This window comes from Neodiprion pinetum, chromosome 4, assembly GCF_021155775.2.
Source record: "Neodiprion pinetum isolate iyNeoPine1 chromosome 4, iyNeoPine1.2, whole genome shotgun sequence".
Classification (NCBI taxonomy): Eukaryota; Metazoa; Arthropoda; class Insecta; order Hymenoptera; family Diprionidae; genus Neodiprion; species Neodiprion pinetum.
The window spans coordinates 2977521-2998848 of NC_060235.2; the positions used below are offsets into that span (position 1 = coordinate 2977521).

At 37.9% G+C, this 21328-nt stretch overlaps 6 protein-coding genes across 13 annotated transcripts in view; 2 read left to right on the forward strand and 4 right to left on the reverse strand.

Moving 5' to 3' along the window:
• The window catches only part of LOC124216052 (carboxypeptidase D), a 14809-nt gene extending 10903 nt beyond the window's left edge, over positions 1–3906 (reverse strand). For 3 of the 4 annotated variants that reach the window (XR_006882513.2, XR_006882512.2, XM_046620120.2), the window contains exon 1: positions 1531–1651. Coding sequence is in view for 1 of the 4 variants with exons in the window: in XM_046620120.2 (XP_046476076.1) it covers positions 1531–1598 (68 nt within the window). In the remaining 3 variants the exon portion in view is untranslated. Of the gene's footprint in view, positions 1–1530; positions 1652–3834 lie in introns of those variants that run through there. The other variant, XR_006882515.2, reaches the window with a different exon arrangement.
• On the reverse strand, positions 843–3908 carry RfC3 (replication factor C subunit RfC3). The gene is made up of 9 exons (XM_046620126.2): positions 3835–3908; positions 3240–3599; positions 3088–3152; positions 2844–2971; positions 2569–2731; positions 2332–2491; positions 1998–2209; positions 1815–1892; positions 843–1694 (listed from the first exon to the last, which is right to left on the reverse strand). Exons 2-9 carry the CDS (start codon positions 3275–3277, stop codon positions 1552–1554), a joined length of 987 nt encoding a protein of 328 aa, XP_046476082.1. The 5' UTR covers positions 3278–3599; positions 3835–3908; the 3' UTR covers positions 843–1551.
• A 608-nt stretch (positions 3909–4516) lies between these two features.
• On the forward strand, positions 4517–5549 carry LOC124216067 (ERI1 exoribonuclease 3). Its single transcript, XM_046620143.2, has one exon. The coding sequence runs from the start codon at positions 4773–4775 to the stop codon at positions 5436–5438; it is 666 nt and encodes a 221-aa protein (XP_046476099.1). The 5' UTR covers positions 4517–4772; the 3' UTR covers positions 5439–5549.
• On the reverse strand, positions 5132–12861 carry spd-2 (spindle defective 2). 5 transcript variants are annotated; one of them, XM_046620112.2, is made up of 20 exons: positions 12456–12861; positions 12087–12217; positions 11798–11929; positions 11590–11723; positions 11190–11515; positions 10891–11066; positions 9784–10743; positions 9494–9705; positions 9265–9393; positions 9053–9187; positions 8794–8953; positions 8306–8660; positions 8056–8232; positions 7748–7961; positions 7459–7635; positions 7202–7385; positions 6922–7123; positions 6558–6696; positions 6186–6370; positions 5132–6094 (listed from the first exon to the last, which is right to left on the reverse strand). In XM_046620112.2, the coding sequence occupies exons 1-20, from the start codon at positions 12563–12565 to the stop codon at positions 5767–5769; spliced, it is 4566 nt and encodes a 1521-aa protein (XP_046476068.1). In that variant the 5' UTR covers positions 12566–12861; the 3' UTR covers positions 5132–5766. The 5 variants fall into 5 exon arrangements, with proteins under 5 accessions (XP_046476068.1, XP_046476067.1, XP_046476069.1 ...); XM_046620111.2 differs by having other exon boundaries at positions 8056–8235; positions 12456–12860; XM_046620116.2 differs by having other exon boundaries at positions 5865–6044; positions 8056–8235.
• Positions 12862–15132: 2271 nt separating this feature from the next.
• On the reverse strand, positions 15133–21321 carry alpha-Man-IIa (alpha-mannosidase 2). Its single transcript, XM_046620117.2, has 7 exons — positions 20724–21321; positions 19279–20645; positions 18786–19124; positions 18337–18645; positions 17699–18227; positions 17321–17473; positions 15133–17073 (listed from the first exon to the last, which is right to left on the reverse strand). Exons 1-7 carry the CDS (start codon positions 20850–20852, stop codon positions 16483–16485), a joined length of 3417 nt encoding a protein of 1138 aa, XP_046476073.1. The 5' UTR covers positions 20853–21321; the 3' UTR covers positions 15133–16482.
• Naa40 (N-alpha-acetyltransferase 40) lies at positions 15221–16491 on the forward strand. The gene is made up of 4 exons (XM_046620141.2): positions 15221–15362; positions 15425–15813; positions 16081–16239; positions 16352–16491. Exons 1-4 carry the CDS (start codon positions 15327–15329, stop codon positions 16467–16469), a joined length of 702 nt encoding a protein of 233 aa, XP_046476097.1. The 5' UTR covers positions 15221–15326; the 3' UTR covers positions 16470–16491.
• Positions 21322–21328: the final 7 nt, after the last annotated feature.

A 21328-nucleotide genomic window follows, 5' to 3' on the forward strand; every position in this document is an offset into this window, starting at 1 on the left:
GGAACGATTTATAATAACGAGAAAGAAAACCATTGTTTCGTAACTCTATAATTGTCTGAAATTTAGTAAACTGTAATACAACAAGATATATTCGTATTTTCGAATCGTATAGGTTTTTGAGTCGTTATGGAAATTGGAAAAAGAAAACCAAGTTTTTCCCCAATATTTCGTTAACACAACGTTACTAATTTGAAAATTATTATTTCTTCTCACCCCGGACGTTTATATACTGGTGGGGAAAAAAAAAAAAAAAACCGGCAAGGAGTATGTATGTACATACATGCATATCTGAAAATCGTGTCAAGTTTAACATAATTTCTCTAATTCGTATCACAGCGTGTGAATGTATATGGTTTTTTCTCTCTAACGAATACCGGTCGTCCATATAACTTACGCGTTGACTCGATCGTGTATTCTTGATTATTGACGGCTTACTTAACTCGATGCAACTGATGTTTCTTGTAATTTACATCGACGTTAGAGGCGGTAATTTTTTTTCTCACGATTTAAATCACCTACGTATTTTCTACTCGGATCAATCCTGTTTCGTCAATGATCGCTTCGTGCCGAGGTGCGGACATGCAGTTTGAATGACTCACGAATGCGCGGGCCGCTCGCAAGTTTGTGGTAAACACGTCGGACTAATGGGAACATTAGCGAGTTTCGAGTCGGTTCGCTTGCGTTTGCCCTACTTTTTAAAAGTTGCACGGTAATATACTTATTTCTGTTTATCTTATTTTATTTTTTTTTCATTTTATTACTTTTCTTACTTTCCTTCTTTTTCTACCGTTGCTGCAACTGCACACGCGTACGCGCGCACAAAACTACTCGTGAATTCATAATTATTATACCCGAAGGGTCGTGCAGTGTGCGCGAGAGATTTTCATTCCCATTTTTATTTTTTTTTTTTTCTACTTTCCCTCATTACGGCATTGCGGAAAAATCTTTACACCGAACGTAACTCATTGCGGCCTACCCGAGCTAAAAATAGGTTCTCTGCCGCTCGATTCTTTCGGAAAATTCTACACTCGGTGGATAATTTTCACGTAGTACGTTACACGCAAATGGATATGGTGGACACGGTTTAAGCCCGTTAGCGGAACCCGGCGGACGGTCCCGAACCAAAGACTCGGGAAAAGCTTCAGGAAAGTAGGACGACTGTCTACTTACTAATTACGCTCGTCTGTACTTTCCGTTCCAAATGCTCTCATCTTCTCCGTGTAGGAGTGGAGGTAGAGAGACTTGCTACTGGATATTTCATCGGAATTTCACATAGATTAAATTGACATTAACTGACGAAATCTAGTACAGATTCAAAGTGTGTAAAACAGGCCAAAAAACACTTTCATTTAGCAAAAATCATCGATTACTCCGGTAACACTCAAGTTTTTCGAAAACTAATGACGATTTCTTTGTCAAATTGCAGCGATGACCAATATTTCTCGTTTCTTTGTATCAAAATTCATATATATGTATATTTCCTAATTTTTTAACGAGTATATGACACAATATTTGAAATAACGAATGCACCTTCGTTCGGTATCGCCTAAATTAACACTGTATTTCTCGAGCACATTGAAATGCTGCAACAAGAGCATTCAATTGCACAGCCTCAGTGCATCCAGTCGCGACTCTTCGCTCTATATCAGCCATTTTCACCACCAAATTGATGAGTATACCATCGGGAAACTCGACTGAAAAGTAATAAACATGCTTGTAGCAATTATAAACACGTTCACGATGCGCTAAATTAGCACGTAAATATTCGAATACGACAACTTGAGAAGTTATCGAGATTTGCCTTTTCAACTCACTTTTATTTACAAAGGAATGAAGCTCTGTTAAAATATCTTGCAAAGCTAATCCTTTCTTGATTTTCAAGTCCTGGATTTCTGTGAAATTTGTTAAGGTACCGGCCAGTTACTATAACTATCAAAAGCATCAACGATTATCAACTTCTGCCACTTTTTGTTTACATCGCGACAGCGAAAGGATACTGCAATAGGCGAGTACGTAGTTTTCATTCAGTAGCCAATTGGCGATGCTCGTTATGTCCTTGGGAAGAGGATGTCCGACGCAAGAGTAAACCGTTTCCTCAGTTACCGATCCATAAGCAAGCCATGTACTTTGGAGTACGTTCAAGACTTTCCTCATGTCTCCTCCGCTTAACGTCATCAACGCCTTTTTTCCGTCTTCTTCCACTGTTAGGCTTTCGGTAACATGATATTTGAATTTGTAAAAATGTGGTAAACTATGATTCCTACGACTCGAGGATCCATGGCAATGTAGAAGAATAAAAAAAAGAATTCCATACAAAAAAATATGCCTTACTTTTCCTTATCAATCACGTACTCAAGACGAGGCATTATTTGTTCGGGTGCCAGAGGACCAAATCTAAATTTAGTGCAACGCGATTGCACTGCTGGAATAATCTTGCTTAGATAGTTACAGATCACGCAAAATCGGACGTTCTCTGTATACTTTTCAATGACTGTAAGAATACGGAATTATGTTGAGTCTATCGATGAAATTAGCATCAGGTGAAAGAGTAATTTTAACTCGTCTTACTTCTGCGAAGAGCATTTTGAGCGTCGTTTGTCATGGCATCCGCCTCATCAAGAATAATTAATTTAAATCCGTGTTTGAAAATTGTTCGCGTGCTGGCAAAGTTCAGAATTTGTCCTCTAACTATACCGATTCCTCTGTCGTCGGAAGCGTTCAGTTCCAATACCTGATAATAATGTAAAAAGATATAGCCAAATAATTTTCAAGAAATCAGATACGGTCTGTCAAATGGTGTCAATTGAAAATCGCTTAGAAAATTTTTTTGCTCTTATACCGACCATCGAAGTAAATTGAGCCGGAGTATAGAGCTGTTTGGCTGATGCTAGTATGGTACTAGTTTTCCCTGTTCCTGGTGGTCCATAAAACAAAAGATGAGGTAACTGGTCCTCTTTGATAAATTTGTTGACTGAAACAAAATCAAGTATCCAATAATCCGATCCAACAATAAATCTATAAAATACTCATAAAATAACTGTAATAATAACAGTACGCGTTATGAATATCTTAAAACTTTCCACCTACTTGTTTTTATTATCTCCTCATGCGATATAAGTTCTTCTAATTTTGTTGGCCGATACTTTTCGACCCTGTCAAAAGCAGTAAATCACCTTAATGGCATGTATAAATTTTCACGCTTTATAAGTTTGAAAAAGTTAGGCTGGCTTAAGAATTACCATGGAAGATTAGCAACTGCTGGTGTTTCCTGCGTCATAACGACCGCTGATTAATTTACAAATACAAGGTTCTTCTTTCTGTTGTTTTGTTTATTCCAACTTTCAACCGTGCTTTCAAACCTCAAAAACTTGTCGATGGATGCATCTGCTACCGATTCGCCGCCAGAATTATAGCCATAATAACAAAGTGAACTAAGATTCGAACTGTAATTTCTATTCGACGAGCCCTACGATTGCATCCAGTAGATTTCGGAGTTGGTCCACGACTGGCGTCAAGAAAATTGAATCGTTATTTACCAACGTCCACAGAACCAGCCGGTCAATACGTATTTTGCAATACCGGCATTTACACGACCACATCTGAATTTAACGAATCCTATTTGATTTGTATCGATGTATATCTATGTAAGCTTACGTACGTAACTGACAATTTCTATACGCAAAAATCATAAATAATTGAAGTAAATGCAAACCGACAATCACTGAATAATACTCTATATTTCCTCGGAAATCGCTAATCAAATTTTATATTCCTTCGAAAGCACTAGAGCACAATTTGCTGTGCTCTAATATAATATTGTTTCACCGCACATACCTGACGAGGTGGTTCTTTATGCTGCACCGTTACCTGATCCTGCCAAAAACAGTCTTGGAAAAATCAGATCTCGAACGTGACGATCTTCTCTTGTTTCGTTGAATTTTTCTTCGAATTGTAGAGATTATCTAAAACACTGACAAATATCACAACTGTCTCATTTACAGAAAAATATTCGCGCATGAGTTGAACAGTCGTGCTACCGTATGAAATTTCACCTTCATAATGTAATTGCAGAAGAATTTTCATACGAATCTTGGGAATCGTGTGTGAGACTGATAGATTGCATTTTTCAACTTGTTATCCGCAAGTGCTCTCAACACGGAGGCCGTCGTTTTATCGTTCATTATCGAGATTTATTCAAACTGATATATTAATAACGAATGAACGTAATTTGTGCATATTATATACGATAAAAATGTAAATCAGTCCAGTGCAAATCACGAAGCCGAGTCGACCGACACGTACTGGAATTAAACAATCGACTGTAACTGCAACCAATGTCACACCGATCGTGTTTTGTTTGCCCGGCAGATTTAAATTTTTATTAATGCATATTTAAGCACAGTATTATTACCTCACAATGCGAAATCATTTATAATATAATAAAAATTTAATTAATTCGATAATGAAGGTTGATCAATGATTGGATATAGTAGCAAGGTATGAATGTTATTATACCTCGAATTTCCGAGGTTGTTGAGACTGTAGTGCGACACTGAAGTACGATAAGGGAGAAACCGTAACTATCTCTGTTGTTATTGTGAAGAAATTTGAAAAACAATATAATAGAGTCGATTCTCTGAATTATTGTCAAACTTTGATACCATTTATTTAATGAATTTTTGCTGATACTCCTGCTCGTAAGCTTCAACTGTATATTGATAAAATTTTGAGGTTACGTCGAGGTCAGGCACAGAACCGATACATGTATACATATGATGGCGCAACGTTTCCTGCAATTTCACCCAGCATTCAAAATAAATAAGAGAAAAAATGTGACACAAAGTTTTAAATACTTGCTTGTTCTCGATTTCGAGGCAACATGCAAAAAAGATATGAAGTTGAGGCCTCAAGAGATAATAGAACTGCCATGCCTGGCACTGTGTACTAAAACTTGGGAAGTCAAAGATGTATTTCACGAGTATATCAAACCTCAGATCCATCCTGTACTGACTTCCCACTGCACAGATTTAACCGGTATTATACAAGAAATGGTGGATGATCGTCAACACTTCCCCGAAATATTTTTAAAGTTTCAAGAATGGTTGGATCAAGGAAATTTTTTGAAGGGTACCTGTAATGGTGCATTTGTAACTTGTGGTAATTGGGACTTGGGGGTAATGCTACCCGAGCAATCCGCCATCACTCAAACGGTCATCCCAGATTATTTTCATAAATGGATCAATTTGAAAACATCATTTTATACTGCGACGGGACATTATCCGAAAAGCTTAGTGAACATGCTCAGACACCTTGATTTACCGCATACAGGTCACCTACATTCAGGAATAGATGACGTCTATAACATGAGCAGAATAATTCAAATGTTAGGAATGGGTTGTAAAGTCAACTTTGAGATTACATCCGAACTAGGGAACTGAGATGATAAAATTGAAAATCGAAATTTGGTTGTTTCATGTACCAAACATATTTTATGGATGATGATCATGTATGGTTGATTATAAAATAAAGAAACCCCATTACTACGCTAACCCTAATAAGTATCAAATAAATTCCTTTTCCTCTCTTGAAAGTTTTCATGCACAATTTACTGGTTACATCAATATTAGCTATGACATATTCACCACTAGTCGTTAATATGTTACGACCGTACAGGAATGTATAATATATGTATAGTAAAAAAATTCAGTCAAAAATTATTTTAAGTACGTGAGCAAATAATGGTGTTAATACTAAAATTGGATACTTTCAATTGCTGGACGATATCATAATTAAAACCGATTGTTTATGATTTTCCATAAATATCTGAAGTACGGCTTCTGTGTTTTTCTTTATTTGCTTACTGCATTGCACTTTTAATTGGAAACTTCTCCTGGCTGGAATCATGCCTTCCGTGGGTACAATGCTTACACCTTCACTGTGGGACAAAACTGTTTCAAATGGCTGCGCGACGCTACACAAGCTGGAAATCGTTACGGTTGCTTCAGTTCTGAAGGGTGGTGTCAAGTTTACAACTCCCGGTGTCACTGTAAAATCATTTTCAGAAATTTCTCTCCCATTTCCATCTACTATTGTCCTGAAATATTTTAGGTGATGTATCGTAATCATCCGATTACATATGATCTTCAAAATAAAAGCTGCTGCTGCAAATATTAATATTTCCTCACTCTGATAGCATGTAACTATTGCATCCAGCAGTGAATACACTACTGCTATCACTGCAGATAGAATTAAACGTCTGTGTGTCATCAGCGTTGTCGTTCAACACTGTCAACGTGTCATCCGCGTTAACTTCCATCGTCAACATCACTTGATGCTGATAGACACCACGACAGAGATCACCAAGATGTTGCTGGAATGTTTTAGACAATGTCAGAAAGGAGACATTTTTTGAATACCGAGTGCTAACCCCCCCCTCTCTTACACGGCAAAACAGATTTATCATTTGAAAATCCAAAATAAATTGAAATATAGGTATATATTGGCATACATAATAGATGTTCGGATCTTCTAATAGGTATAAGGCAAAAATTCCTTACAACTGTGTCTTTGATGAGGCTCAAATCTTGTATCAATGCCTCTCCTGGGAATACTCTGCACAATGGATAAACAATATTTTTAAATATATCGTCATCTTGTCCTCTGAATTTACCGGATTCTTTCAATTTTTTATACAGCCTGCAACAAGTAATACCGCCATAGTGAGTTCGAGTTTCAATGAAAAAATTGGTAGCCAGCTTTGCAGAGGTGGATTACATACAACTTCACTTGCCTATTGTATATGTAGTGTACGTAACTACTAGAAGCAAATTGATTTAAATAATATACTAATATTAAATCAGTCAGCCCCGAAACATCGAACTTGAACAAAACTTTTAGAGTCAATTGGGTTGGGTCATTTACCTTCGAATACGCCATCTTGTTGGTTCATCTCCGTGTGTAATAGACAGCGTTCCAATTATTTGAGATATGTCTGCACGCCGTATTAAAGCGAGGTCTTCTCGTCTTGGATGAAACTCTAATTTTATCCACTGAACCTCGCCAGGCCCTAGTAACAACTCCGAAGGAGTCACGTGCCAGCTGGATATCATTTCCGGGTACAAAGCTGAAATAGTATGGTAGAATAAAGAAAGGGGTATTATATTTAATCAGAATTTAAAGATACACGACCTCTGAAACTGACCTTTTGGTATCAGCTTGATAACGGCATACGAACATAAATTTCCCGTATTTTGCAGTTTGATTTTTGCACTTAAATTCCCAACTGTATTCATATAACCAAGGGAAAGCCACATCAGTCCGCCGGTGTCTTTAAATGCTTCTGAAATTTCAACTTTCCCAACACCACCGTAGCCATACAAAAATATCTGAAATTATATTGCGTTTAGCAATAATTGGTCCCATTGAATTTTAACAATAAAATGCAGATTTAATACAGACTGTTTTTCGTTGTGAAGATTCTTCCTGTTCTTTTCCACTACTGTAATGGGAGAATATTATTTTTCCAGCACATGCTCCGGGATTACTTGGGCTAAATTGAACAGATATTACTTTGCTTGTCATGCGCTGCAAAGCTAATACCATATTTGTCCCAACTGTGTGACGATCCTTAAGAAACTGGAGTGAAAATTACAATTTTTGTGATTAAAACTTGTGTTTCTCCATGGGAAGACACAGTATATCCTGTGCGAACGTCAATCTCTGTACCTTATGCAGGTGGGATACTTACTTTGAAACTTTTGTTGTTATCAACAATACTGACTTGAAGTCTGAGTTTATTATCACTCTTGTTCAAAACTGTAAACTCCTTGATATCCGACTTTCCGGTTTTAATACTGCTCCATACCAGTGCTGCATGCGTGGACTGAAGTGGAATTACATCCCCTGAGACCGTTGAGGTTGACCCCGCGCTGTAGGGTGAATGCCGTCCACAATTACCAGAGCTATGGATGGAGAATGACACGAAAAATTGTACAACATGAACATCACACGTCTCAATCTGTAATAATATTACTGTTTATTGATCATATCTACTACCGGTTAGATTCTGAACTTTGTGGCGATGTAGGAGATTTCGATTTTCTTTCTTGAGATAGTGGTGTCGTACAGCGCTGCATGTTGTTTGGAGATAGTTGCTCACGAAGGTGGCTACTATCCCCCGTTACTGGATAGTAATATTCGTTGCCACCTGCGATTACTTTGACGAACACTTGTCTGCTGCGTATGAAGTAAGTTAGGTATATCTTCGATAGAAAATGTTAATTCATTATATCGATTAAATTATTACCTTTCGCTGGAGTCGATCATCCGGGATTTATGAGTAACGAGGATAACGCCCTTTTCACCAGCTTGAAGGCACAGGGTGTTTGGTTTGATCGAAAAATCACCTGCACAACTGGTCGACTTGTCATTTTCAACAAGTGAGGCGGATAACGTGACTGCAAAGACTCCTGAGTTCACAAGACCTATTGATTTGCTATCTCTTTTTGGAACAACTATAGGTAATTGCGTATCAACCAAGTCTATTTTAGATACACCAATAGAACCAGTCAGTGATATTTCTCTCAACATTAAGCCCTTGCTATCATCTGTACGAAGCTGAACGAAAAGCTTTCCTGTTGCATGACAGAGATCCTTTTGTACTGTAACAAATGAAAATGAATCTGAAATCCTACTTCTACGCATATGTCTTTCTGAGAATAAAGTACAAGCTTGAAATGAACGGAATTTGAAATGGATTAGACTGCTGCTACAGCGTTGATGATTTATTCTTACCATTGAATGAGGATAAAGGAATTCCATTGAACTGAATGTTGACAGTGGATTGTTGGTGAGGTTTAAGAGTCAAGTTATACTTGATCTCATTTCCGTCGAGACTACACGCAGTTTCATCAGCAGAACAATCAATACTGAATACTTGCGGTTGGTCAGGATGCTGAAAATTGCAAGAAATAATAAATACGCAGTTTAACTTGGTAATGTGATAACTTTAAATACTGTTCCGCAGTTGATTGATGTGCACTTAATAGCTCACCTTGGCAATAATTAATCTTATGGGAAGTTCGGCATTGTTTTTATTTTCTAATGTGACGGGGAATGTCTTGCTGCATTTTTCAGCTACGATTTGAAAATCAATTTTATTTTCTCCATTATGAATCATGAGATCAATCTGTGGAAAGGTGTAATTATCAAAGGAAATCTGCTGCATGTATAACTGAGTGGAAGCAAAAGTATCGCCTGACGCACCTGAGGTTCCTCGGGTACAAAACACATGACATGTTTGATTACTTTCTTGGATCGCGTAACCACATCCGATACAGCTATGTTGATCACCACTATCACAGGTTCCCTCATTTGACGAACGGTCACACCAATCTAGAAGATAGATATCTACGTGTAGATACAAATTCTAAACAAAGACATCAGCATTAGCATTTCATAATCTAGAAGTTATCGCTGTGTGAATTGTCCAAACCTTGACAAGCTTTGCATCGTTGGGTGCTACCAATACAGTATCTTGCGGAATTTTCAATACTATGTTTTCCTTGCTTCCTGGTATTTGATGTAATTTTAGAGTACAGGTCATCCATCGGTCAGTACCATTCGATAATTCAATTTCAGCTTCTTTTGGTACGCCAACAATGCAGCTGCATAATTCATTGGTATTCTTGGCTGTTACATCATCCCCTGCAAAGATAAGTGCACTATGCAACAATGTTCAAACTTCTGTAATAACTGACGCAAGTAAAATCACTCCAATCTCACCCTGTGATTTTGTTTTTTCAATCTGATTATACTGAGAAATGTTGTAACTGGATTCCGGATCTGCATTACATTCAAGAGATGACGTCTTTGCACTGCGCAAAGTTTTTTCAAAGGACCTGTTAAAACTTGAAATCAATTCTGGGGTTGCTGTCTTATTATTTTCACTCTTAATGCCTTTCAAGAAACCCGCAGAACTCCGTAGTGGCGCCAATGTAATTTTTTGAAATGTCATTGAATTGTGAAGCTTATCTTGTCCTTTCTTGGGAGTCTGAGAAAAATCCTGATTGTCATACAAGTGTTTTCCAGATATATCTGGGTTTTGCTTGGAATTTTGACAATTTAGATTAGGCTTGTGAGCATCTATTGATTCATCCAAGCAAGATAACAAATTACGAGTGGCATTAGAATGGTAAACGCAAGACTTATTCGTGTCTTTCGGTTCATCGAAAGTCTTCTCCAATTTTGCACTACTCGTTTTTTTCCGGCCGCCAGTGCACTTATCCGCAAAATTGTAAGTTTCACTTATGTTGTGACTTTCTATTGCACCTAATCCCACATTCAGAGACATCCTAGTTAATTTTGATTTGTGTGTCAGAGATTCTTGTGCAGTTTTACTATCCAGTGACAATTTAGGAGAATCTAATAAGAACTTAGGCCCTTTCATTTTTGTGTCTCTTTCAGGTTTTTCATTTACAGACATTGCCGATGAATTGAATGGTAAACTGTGAGGGGGGCAAGTAAAAGTATCCCTGTTTTTGCTTGTTGACTCATTGAGTAGCTGAGACGGAGGAAGATTTTTTCTTCTTTTGGCTTCAATAAGTGCGTCCACCAAACGGCGTGGAGAACCATTCTCAACATCAGAAAGCGCTTGTGCAATACTACTCAAACTCATCAAACTGTGTTGGTTTGTACAATTCACAGATTCCATAGCTTCCTTATTCACTTCTCTCAGACTTGAATCTGTAATTTGCAATAGATGAGAGTATTAATGGTTGAGACTGAGATCAAGACCCTGGTGACACGTTGCTACCATTTAGTATTGGCAATCGCGTGTGATTTAATGATGAATATAAATTCCAAACGCTGAATGCCTCTCTGAATCCTTACCTGCTGTCATTGCTGTTTTCTCCACTAATGGCACTAGAGGTCGATGCTTTATTGGACTCTTAATTGTTTCACCAAAGCTGGGTCTTGATACCGAATCAGTTTCCTGGAGTTGCCCAATAGTACCACATTTACGCTGAAAAAATTCACCAACTGAAACTCTCCGGCCAGTAGAAGATCTAAAAATAAAATGTTAAAAACCAAAATATAATCCTAATAGATAAAAATAAAACTAATCATTAACATAAAAAGGTGATGAAAAAATTAATATTGAGCTCTACTAAAAAACGCTTAAAACTCACGTTGAAGACAAATCAAAATTTCCAACGACTCCCGAAAAACAAGATAACTCTAATCTTTCCTTTTCACCGCTGTTTAAAATATTCGTCGGCATAGCGTAAGGATAGTTTTGATTCCATGACAATTCATCTGCTGCCATTCGACTTTCAACTCTCGAGCCAGATTGGAAATCTTCATCTCCAAACTGAGCAATAAGTTCCGCAGCAGCGGATGTATCAAAACTAATTTCATCTCTGCTCTTTGGTGAGGTAGATGATCCAATGCTCTTATCGAAACTATTCTTCAGCACTGAGGAACGTGCGGATATTTCATTTGGCTTGAAAATTATCTAAACAAATTTCAGGTCAAGATAAAAGATTGGATTGAAAACTCTACCCACAAAATCGCTTCAGATCCTCGTACCTGATTAGCTTCTGGCTTTTCTTCAAGTGTATCACTGTTATTAAGTAAACTCTGTTGCCCTGAGTCCATTAAAGTGGAGGGAGTATTATCTTTTGTTAGGTTTTGAATATTCCCATCATTTTCTTTGTCCCAGTCTGCACATAAATTAGTTATATCAGTTCTGTAAATCTCTGTTGGAATAAATGATGCCATACGATATAATATTTACCTGGTGTTAAAGTGGCTTCTCTCGGTGCACTACATCGTTGGAGTAACTTTCGAGCGAGTTGTCGTTCAATTTCTATTGTATTGGAAATGCTGGAATTCTTTTTTTCTTCCATAACGCCGCTGTCATCGAGCACTGTGATATTACATATTCTTTAAGCAATATAAACTTTGCTGTACCAATCTTTATTAGTAAACGAGAATCAATCATTGTTTTCACTTTGGGAATGAAATAACCTCCATCCATTTAACATGGTACTGATTGCAAAAAAAAAAAAAACCAAGAAACTTACAGGATGATATGTTATCGAGGATTCCCAGTGATGAGTTTATGGTACTTTGTTTTGCGTCAGTATCGTTCAGAATAGAGTACTTGATTTTGTTATCATCCTGTGCTGCTTGGCGTACTCCCCAAGTTGTTAAGCTGCAAATCAATTGAACATGTGAGACAAGTATCAGGAATATTTCCAGTTCGGGATGACAGAGAGAAACGCACATGAGAGAAAATGGGAACAAAAAATAGGCATTGGAGGCATTTGAATAAAAATTTTGGAAGACTAAACGATGCATGGGGTCCGTAAGATTCTTTGCTCCACCCTACAACACTTTTACTAGTTACATTTGGTACTTGGAAATTAAAATTAAAATCATTCATAACGTACTTGGGCCTTCTTTCAACAGTGGACGAGGCTTGGGGTGGCGGGCTGCCGAAAATCGTAACGTCAATTAAATTCGTCTCCGTACCGTTATTGGAATTCCCCCTGAACTCCATAATCCGAAAATTTTATTGGAAGCGCACAAAACGTCGGTTAAATTGAATAAAGACACAAATGACTTTCACCATAACCTTGAATCGACAGATGGACGTGTTTGACGATCAGAGCCGTTTCAAATTTGAAAATATTTACGGGAGGCCATCGTTAAACGTGGATAAAATATTCTTTCTAGACGACGCACACAACGTTGACTGAAGATATGTTGAAAACTAAGCACTCTCTGGCTGAATTTTCATGGACGGCATAATTGCTCATGAAAATGCATTGACGCGCGTCATTTCTCCGTTGCGTCGGTATCACTGAACTCTATACTCACAATCAGCGATTTTTGTCGCAGACCGCCGACTGCGTATCGCTACCGCGGCATTTTGCCGTCAGGTCAAAATAATGGCGGCGTTCTTTAGTGGAGCTTGATTAGGAGACCGGCTAAAAAGCGCTATCAGCTACATCTTATAAGTTATTTGTGAGCGATATGGTCTCTCTCTGATGATTGATAATTGTGTTGTTTTGAAGGAACCGTTCTGTTGATTGTCCGCTAATACAGTTGAAAACATTGTTTCAAAGAAACTTTTCTCTCGAACGAATTACGTACTGTTCAACGAGCGCACTTCCAAGGGGACCCTCAAACATGCTAATAATGGATTTTAATGGGACTCAGGTATGTTATAGATGTATTTGTCCTATTTACAAGGCTGACGGGAATTTATGCACCAAGGCATGGTTTCCAAAAAAATCGAGGGTAATGTTTCACCCGGTGTTTATACTATTTTATTTATCGTTCACATATCCAATCTTACTAAATATCAATAACAAACATTGCATTAGAAAGTTGCTGGGCAAAAAATTTCTATACAACGTACGATTCTTGGTAAGATTTTGTACAGTTTTAGAACGAGCTTTTATTACCAACTATTCAGCCCTTAATCAAAATACCAGTTATTTCGGCATTTTTCGCTACCTGCGTTTATTGTTACTGACTCTTCCCTTTCACGTCGGTGGCACGGAAACTTCGGGAAAATCCCAACGGAATTTTAGATCGCCAATCATTCGCAGCCTGTCTTTAGCAGAGTGTACATGAAATAATGCAAATAATACGAGAAGCCATATTGGTTAAATTTAAAAATAAAAAAGTGTAAGATAGAGGAAGCTGCTGCTCTAATGATAAAAGAAGAACCACTACAACCAAATTCGTCAGAATTCGAGAATATATTGAACACAGAAGAGAGAGAAGACAAAAAAATCATCATCAACGAGAGGACCTGATCGGCATTGATGAGTTAGACGAATTACAAGAATATTCTAAGGTAAGTTGAGTTTCTATGAGTACGAGTTTTCATTTTGTGCGATCTTCTTAAGGTATACAGTAATGTATCTTGTAGTGTGAGAATGTAGCGGGAGATGAAGAGGAATACATTCCTGAAGAATTTGCACCAGAGCCAAAAGATTACGTTCCATTGTCAGCAAAGTTTAAAAAAAAGAGGAGCATGCCCTCATTTGAAACGAATGTCACAAATTTATCGATAGAGAGATAATGTAAAAAGAGGAGGAACCCACTTTGACAAATGGAAAACTATTGACAGTAAAACATATGAACGATTTCTGAGAGCACGAGAAAACTCTGAACAAGTAAATAATTTGATAAAAACTAAATAATACATTAAAGAATAGTGTAGAGTATTTTTATTATTCAAATAACGGAATCACACATGTCTGATATGCTACGATTAATTAATTTTATTCTTATCAGGTGACAACACAGATTTTACAACCGTGGGCGATGAAAGCTGCGCTTCCATTTTTATCGGATTCCTTCCATTTCACTGCTAGCTCAACTTGGATTCAGTGATTCAAAAAACATCATAGGATCAGACAGCGCGCTATCAAAAAATAATCACAAAATAAATACTAGCTACGATTGTTGCATATATATATAATATAAAATAACTGAAATTACTACCATACATTGTATAGCAATCTTTTGCCCGCAACTTCTAATGCAATGTTTGTTATTCATATTTAGTAATATTGCATACATGAACAAGAAAAAAAATAGTATATACCTTGCGTGAAACTTTACCATCGATTTTATCGGAAATTAAACCTTGGTGCATAAATTCCCGTCAGCCTGGTACTTAGGGCAAATACCTCTACAAAATACCCGAGTCCCATCAAAATCCATTATTAGCATGTTAGAGGGTCCCCTTGCTGGTGTGTAGACGTTTGATTTGGCATGAGGTCACGATGAACTGTGTCTATGACGTTGTAAACTATAAACTGAAATAATATGGTTACTCGATTCTAAAATTAATGCTCTGGCACATCACAGTGTATTCCAAAACTAGTATAGTAACAACAGCATTTTAACTTATAGTCAGTAGGTCTCAACAAAGTAGGAAGAACCGAGACATTAACAGAGATGAAAGTGTATTACTTTATTTCAGATTTATTCGCATGCAAAAGGATCATTCGTACTTTTCCAACTGTTGGGTCTAAATGTGAAAATTCATAGATTGATTTACCGAGTACCGTACCACTTTTCTGAATTGTTGCATTTTTAATCCAGGTTCCACTTATACCAGTAGCCTCAAACCAAGATATACCAGAGTTAGTGTCACTTGTTTCACTAATGTTTGCTGATTTTTAAAAAGCTGCTAGATAGATACTTCTGGAATTGTATTTGTTACTATTTCACAAAAATGATAAATACCACAAATGCAGCACCACGCATTTGATTACGAAATTTAATTTGAGACACAAATGATCGATCTCTCTTCCAAAGCTGTCAACATGAAGGTGCGTATTGAATTCACGTCTTCGTTACTCTTGAGAAATGATAAATTTTTGTTGTTTTTCAGAGAAGAGCACATAAGACTAGGCGCCAACTTCAGGCAGAAAAAGAGAAAACTGCCAAACAACTTGTAGAAAAAGCAAATGCTCTAATAGATCCTCTTGCCACTCTAGAATGTTTTCACAAATACAAATCCAAAGACGGAGTTTTAATTGAGGTCACATGTCAGAGAGTTACAGATTTGTCAAAACAAACTGTATCTTGGATTCTCGATCTCATGGAACGCAACATGAAGCAAATGTACGAGCAGTCCGCGTGGGGTTGGGATCTCGTGGCTAAACAGACTGAATTACTAGAACCAGCTGCTTGGTATTTAGTGGCATCTGCTGACGACATACCAATCGGTTTTTCGCACTTCAGATTTGATATAGACTATGGTGTAGAAGTTCTGTACTGGTAAATTAATAGATGTAATTGTTAAATTTGTAAGTAATCGCAATAGAATATCCACGGTGAAGGAAAAGTTGTAAATGATGAATTCATATACTAAAGCCTCTAGTCCACTGATACATTGACATCGAATTGCATTCACTTGTCAAATGTTATTCATCATTTAAACTCTGACACCTGCGTAGTCTACATATCTTACTTTTTGTTCCTGACTGTATATTTAATACTATTTTATTTTGAACTGTAATCTTTCATTTTTTCTGCTCTGTGTAGTTATGAAATACAGCTTGAGCCATCATCCAGGCGCAGAGGATTAGGCCGTTTTATGATGCAAGCATTGGAATCAATGGCCTTTCAAACCCAAATGCAAAAAGTTGTTATGACTGTCTTCAAACACAATCCCGCAGCAATATCGTTTTCTCATTCACTTGGGTATTCAAATTGTATTATTATTATTATTCAAACTTTAAAAACTATGTTTTAGTTGAACAAACTTTGATCATCACAAGAGTATTGCATAACATAAGACCCACCGTCATTTCAGGTACCGGCTTGACAGTACGAATCCTTATACCACAGAAAAGGTACATTACATCATTCTTAGCAAACACAATTTGGGCATCGTCAACCCTAAGGCAGACGAAACTCATTCCATCAAATAACAATGCATGAAAACTAAGATTGTGCCCGATGAAATAAGATCGGCAGTATTTCGTGTGGACACAAATTAATTATTGGGGACTTCAAAGATGGTCCAACACTAGTGAAGGTCAGCGGAGCTTCACTTATTGTCCAATCTCCCATGTCTCCGAGGAACTTTCTTAAATCAACTTCTCCATCGTCTGATACTTTAGTCCGATGTACGAAAGACTTATCACCCCAGCAGAGATCCAACGCTTGCCTATGCAGGACCAGTCCCATACCTTTGCCAGCCCCTTCGGGAACTGGGAAAACTCTCAAACTAGCTATGTCTATATCGGCAGGAAAATCAAAACGTAATGGCGACAACTCTGGATGTAGTTCGGTTGATGTCGAATCTGAAGGATGGAAAGCCATAATCGGATGTAGCAATCCTTGAGTAGCTAGGTAAGCACCCAGTGACAGTAAACCTGCCGGATGGTTTGAGGCTGGTGATCCTCCAGAACAAGGCATGGCAGTTCGTTTTTCCAAGACCAGATTGAATATATGATTCGTCAAGAGATTGTCCGTTACCGGCTGGCTTAAGCCTCGATTGTCATCTTGCATGAGTCGTCGATCTTGCATAATCTGTAATATGATATTACAATATAGAATCTATATCCACATAATAAGATGCAGGTCACTCTGTAACATACGACTAGATTTATATGAACGAATAAAAATAAAAATTTTTTAAATATGATTCTGAGTCTGCCATTCACGATCTCATTTGATCCGATTGTGTTTAATTAAACTTTACTAGCCATAGAGACCACACGACTATAATTAAATCAGCATTTTTTAAAAAAAATTGTATAGATCACTTTTACTTTACCTCAATCTGACCTGTTCCCATTGAAGCAACACCCAGCGGCTGTGCTGTAGCTACTGTCAGTCTCATTCGTTCATCTTCAACATACACAGCTGTAGGCAGTGGATAATAATTTCCCTGTGTTGGTAGCTTAGGAAATCTCTGGCGTCTCACCATCTGTGAAATAGTTCATATTTGAATTCAGGATTTCAACATATGTCAGATTCTAATGTGCATAAGACTTATAAAACAAACTGACACACGATGTGCGAAATATTAGTATTAGAATGCTAAATTAAGTTATAAAAAAAAAAAAAAAAAAAAAACGTGCCTACGAATAGAAATTTCTGTGCATCAATATCTCTGAAATGCGTAAACTGAAACTGGTAGAGCAATAATTACATTAAGGCCGTTCAAGTCTGTGAAGAATTGGTCCCTGGATACAATGCCTGTGTTCAGTCTCATAGCAATTTCAAAGTTTTGTGTATCTGAAATGTCTACTTCGTTGTGTATGTGTAGACCAAGTCCATCGCTGTCAGGTGAATTGAATAATGTACAGGTATGAAAGAGGTGAGGTAATTGTAGATAAACCCTTGATAGCAAAGGTCCTTCCACGACATGAACAACCGTATCATGTGGTACAGGAATCACATCAGGGTCCGGTTTGTTGGGCAAGAAAAGATATGCCCCACTTCTGTCTCCAAAGGGCTTCGTCCCATATTTTACAAACTCAAGATGGATCGGAACTGTATTATTGCCGACGCGCATTGCTTTCAAAAGTCCTGATTCGGTAAATGATGCCACAACTTCTGACCTCTGCTGAATAGAGAATTCCCGTTTCTGTGGAATAGCTTGGAGATGAGCAAATCCTGGGACAGCTGACGGTGGGGCTGGAGCATTGTATAAGGTAACATTAGCGATGTGAACTCGTCTGAAATAGAAAATGAAACCAATAACTTTGATTGTTCATTGATGTATTTTTTTGTCCAAATAGCAGTAATAATATTTTGACGAAATAATTTTACGATTGGTTCACTTACGGCGCTAAAGACGTACTGGGAAGAACATGAATTAAGTATGTGCTAAGGCCCAGACCAGGTACAGTAACTTCAAAAGAAAGTTCGAATTTTGCAGAAGATAAACTTCCTACTTCTACCCAAATTGGAGATATTTGACACAGAACTGGATGACCGATTCTATCAGTCACTTTTACGTATGGTGTCGATACAAGCAGTGTCTGAATTTTAGTCCTTTGTCTTGGTAGTGGATTATACAATATCACCCTCCGTGATAATGTTTCTGCTTCGAAAGTGAGCACACGTTTATTTCCAGGATTTGTGTAATCCAATCTTTAGGAGACCATTTGGGTTTGAAAAAAAATGATTATTATAATATAATTGTAATCGAATAGATAAGCTTTTCTTTGAAACTTGGAAAAGTATGAAAATTTAATGCTAAATATAGATGACACGGTATTGAAATACTGTACCTGGCTTCATCCAGAGTGAAGTATGCAATTTTAGGATCAATAGGAAAATCCTGCTGACTTTTTAATAGATGCATAACTGATTGCTGCAAAACATGCTCACTGTCTTTCAAGGCAGTTATCATTTTTTCAGCATAATCAATGACTACGTGGTCTCTAGATGTTCCTGCTATGCCATCATGGTGCTGGAACAGAGAGTGTGATCTTCTAGCGCGTTGCAGTCTGTCAAAGAGACTTTTCTCTGCTAATTGATCACCGCCGCGAACCCAACCTATCGCAGCAAGGATCTCTGAACTCCGCAGTGAGCCTAGTAGTACACGATCTAATCTCTTATGGAATGGCCTGAAAATATGATCATTTTACAATGCTTGTCGTTGCTTCTGAATCTATTTACTAGTTCTGACCAACGCTGTACATGTTTTTTGTATTTGCCTGGATGAAAATAATATTACTTTGAACCAGTAATGTTTTAGTACTAGTTTGGTAAATTAATTACCTTGAAGTATAGTAACCACTCCAGTAGTGGTCATCCCTATCCGAATATGTAAAGAAGTCTCCAGACAAGGTCGGGAAGTTCTCTATTATCTGTTCGTCCCGAACAGCGTCAAAATAATCACTAAGTGTTCCAAACTGGATTTTAACATTGAGTTCTGAATGTGAGTTCATGTAGTCAAAGAGTCTCTGGTAATTGTTGTACTGGGCATCCCATTCGGTGCGATGATTGTACCGAAAATCATCACCCAATGGTATCAGTAACGCATTAGTTTTATACAGCTGCGCCTTCTTACGATATTGATCCAACAAGAGCATGGATCTCTCTGCAACATTATTACTGCTAATAACTTGGGGTGGTACTTTCCAAGGGCAGGTAAGACCGTAACTTGGAAGTCGCTTGAAATCAAATTGGCAGCAAACTTTTGGATCAGGACCACAAGTATGCGGTACATCATAGCTATAGAACGGCATCATATGTGTAAACATCTCAGAAGATCCGTCGTTGTCCCAGAGTTGCCTCCATCGAAATTCCAGTAGTTTATCTCTGGCTAATCGTTTTTTAACAGAGTAGTGTACCCTTTGAATTAATAGATTGTCCATTCCTGAGCCCTTCAATAAGTAAGGCATAGTAGGCGACAGACCAAATGGATCGATCGACCAACTTGATTTGGGAACAAAGTCTAAATTATTTTTCAACCATTGGTGACCTTCGGTCAACTGGGTTAGCTGAGCCAACCAATGGGCGCTGGATTCATCGGGCATGACCCAACCGCCAGCAACAATTTCCAACTGCCCGTCATGAACCAACTGTCTGAACATATCCTGAGTCTCCTTGTTCTGTTCGTCCCACCAAAGTTGGAGGAACGATACCTCGGCCCATATGAATTTGCGTCTTTTATCCTCAGCAAGCTTTGAAACCAAATTATTAAGTATGTCTCGAGTTTCAGTCTGATAGTATTTCTCAAACGTCTTCAACCAGCCAGGATCGTTGTGGGAATGAGGCACAACGAACACCTTCAACTTTCTTGTCGGATGCCACTGTTTCTCATCATAGTCTATTGCCCAGCCTTGTTTCCAAACACCGCCGTTGGGGTTGTCAAACTCTAGTTTCTTATATATTTCCAACATTTGAACGTCGACTTGCGGTACTTGCTCTGGCAAAAAGCTGCACTGCTTCTTTTTGGTGTTGATCAAGTGATCCATATGAAACGGTTTCGGTGTTGATCTGACTAGATTGTTCACATAATTATTTGAATTCACCACATCTCTAGTTTGAGCAGCGATCTGAATAGCATTCATGGCTTCATGATGTTGAATAAAATCTTTTTCCAGCTTCGACAGTCGATCTTCAAAATGCAGCCACTGGCTCTGCGGAAACACAAATCAAAAACAAACCTCCGTGAAATGAAAATAAATTTGCCCATATGGTATTGCTCGATAACTTACATCTTTAAGTGGAAGCTTAGATCCACGATCATTTGGATACAGCGCCAAATCCATCATGAGATAAAGCATAACACATCCTGCTAACACCAGCCCCGTTCCAAAGACGGCCAAAGTCTTTCTAACCCGCATTACATTCACTGCTACCCGAATATTTTATATCTAATAATATATAGTAAAATTGATTCATTCGGTTCTCTTACCGGTGTTTATGATTGCCATATTGTTAGCACAGACCGTGGCACAGACTGATCAAACAAGCTTGTTAAATTTAACCTAACCTACGACTAGTGGAATATCGTCTACTTGGATACTGCGGCGACGGTCGCAATTCGTGAAGTAACAAGGGTCATCGAATTATGATACGACGCGTGCTTTATCTGACAGGAATGCTTTCACATGTAAATCCCGAGGCGATTTGAATACGGTATTACGTCTAGTCTTGAATTGTTATCAAACGAGGCTTCAAAACAAGACGAAAAAAGATGCGTCTGTAATCAATGCAGTGGTGATTATAGCTACAACCGGGATTGTAAACTACATTGGTCGGTCATGGTAGGAAACTTCTGTATCGCAATTCATATCAGCGTCGTTTTCAGCAGTCTCTA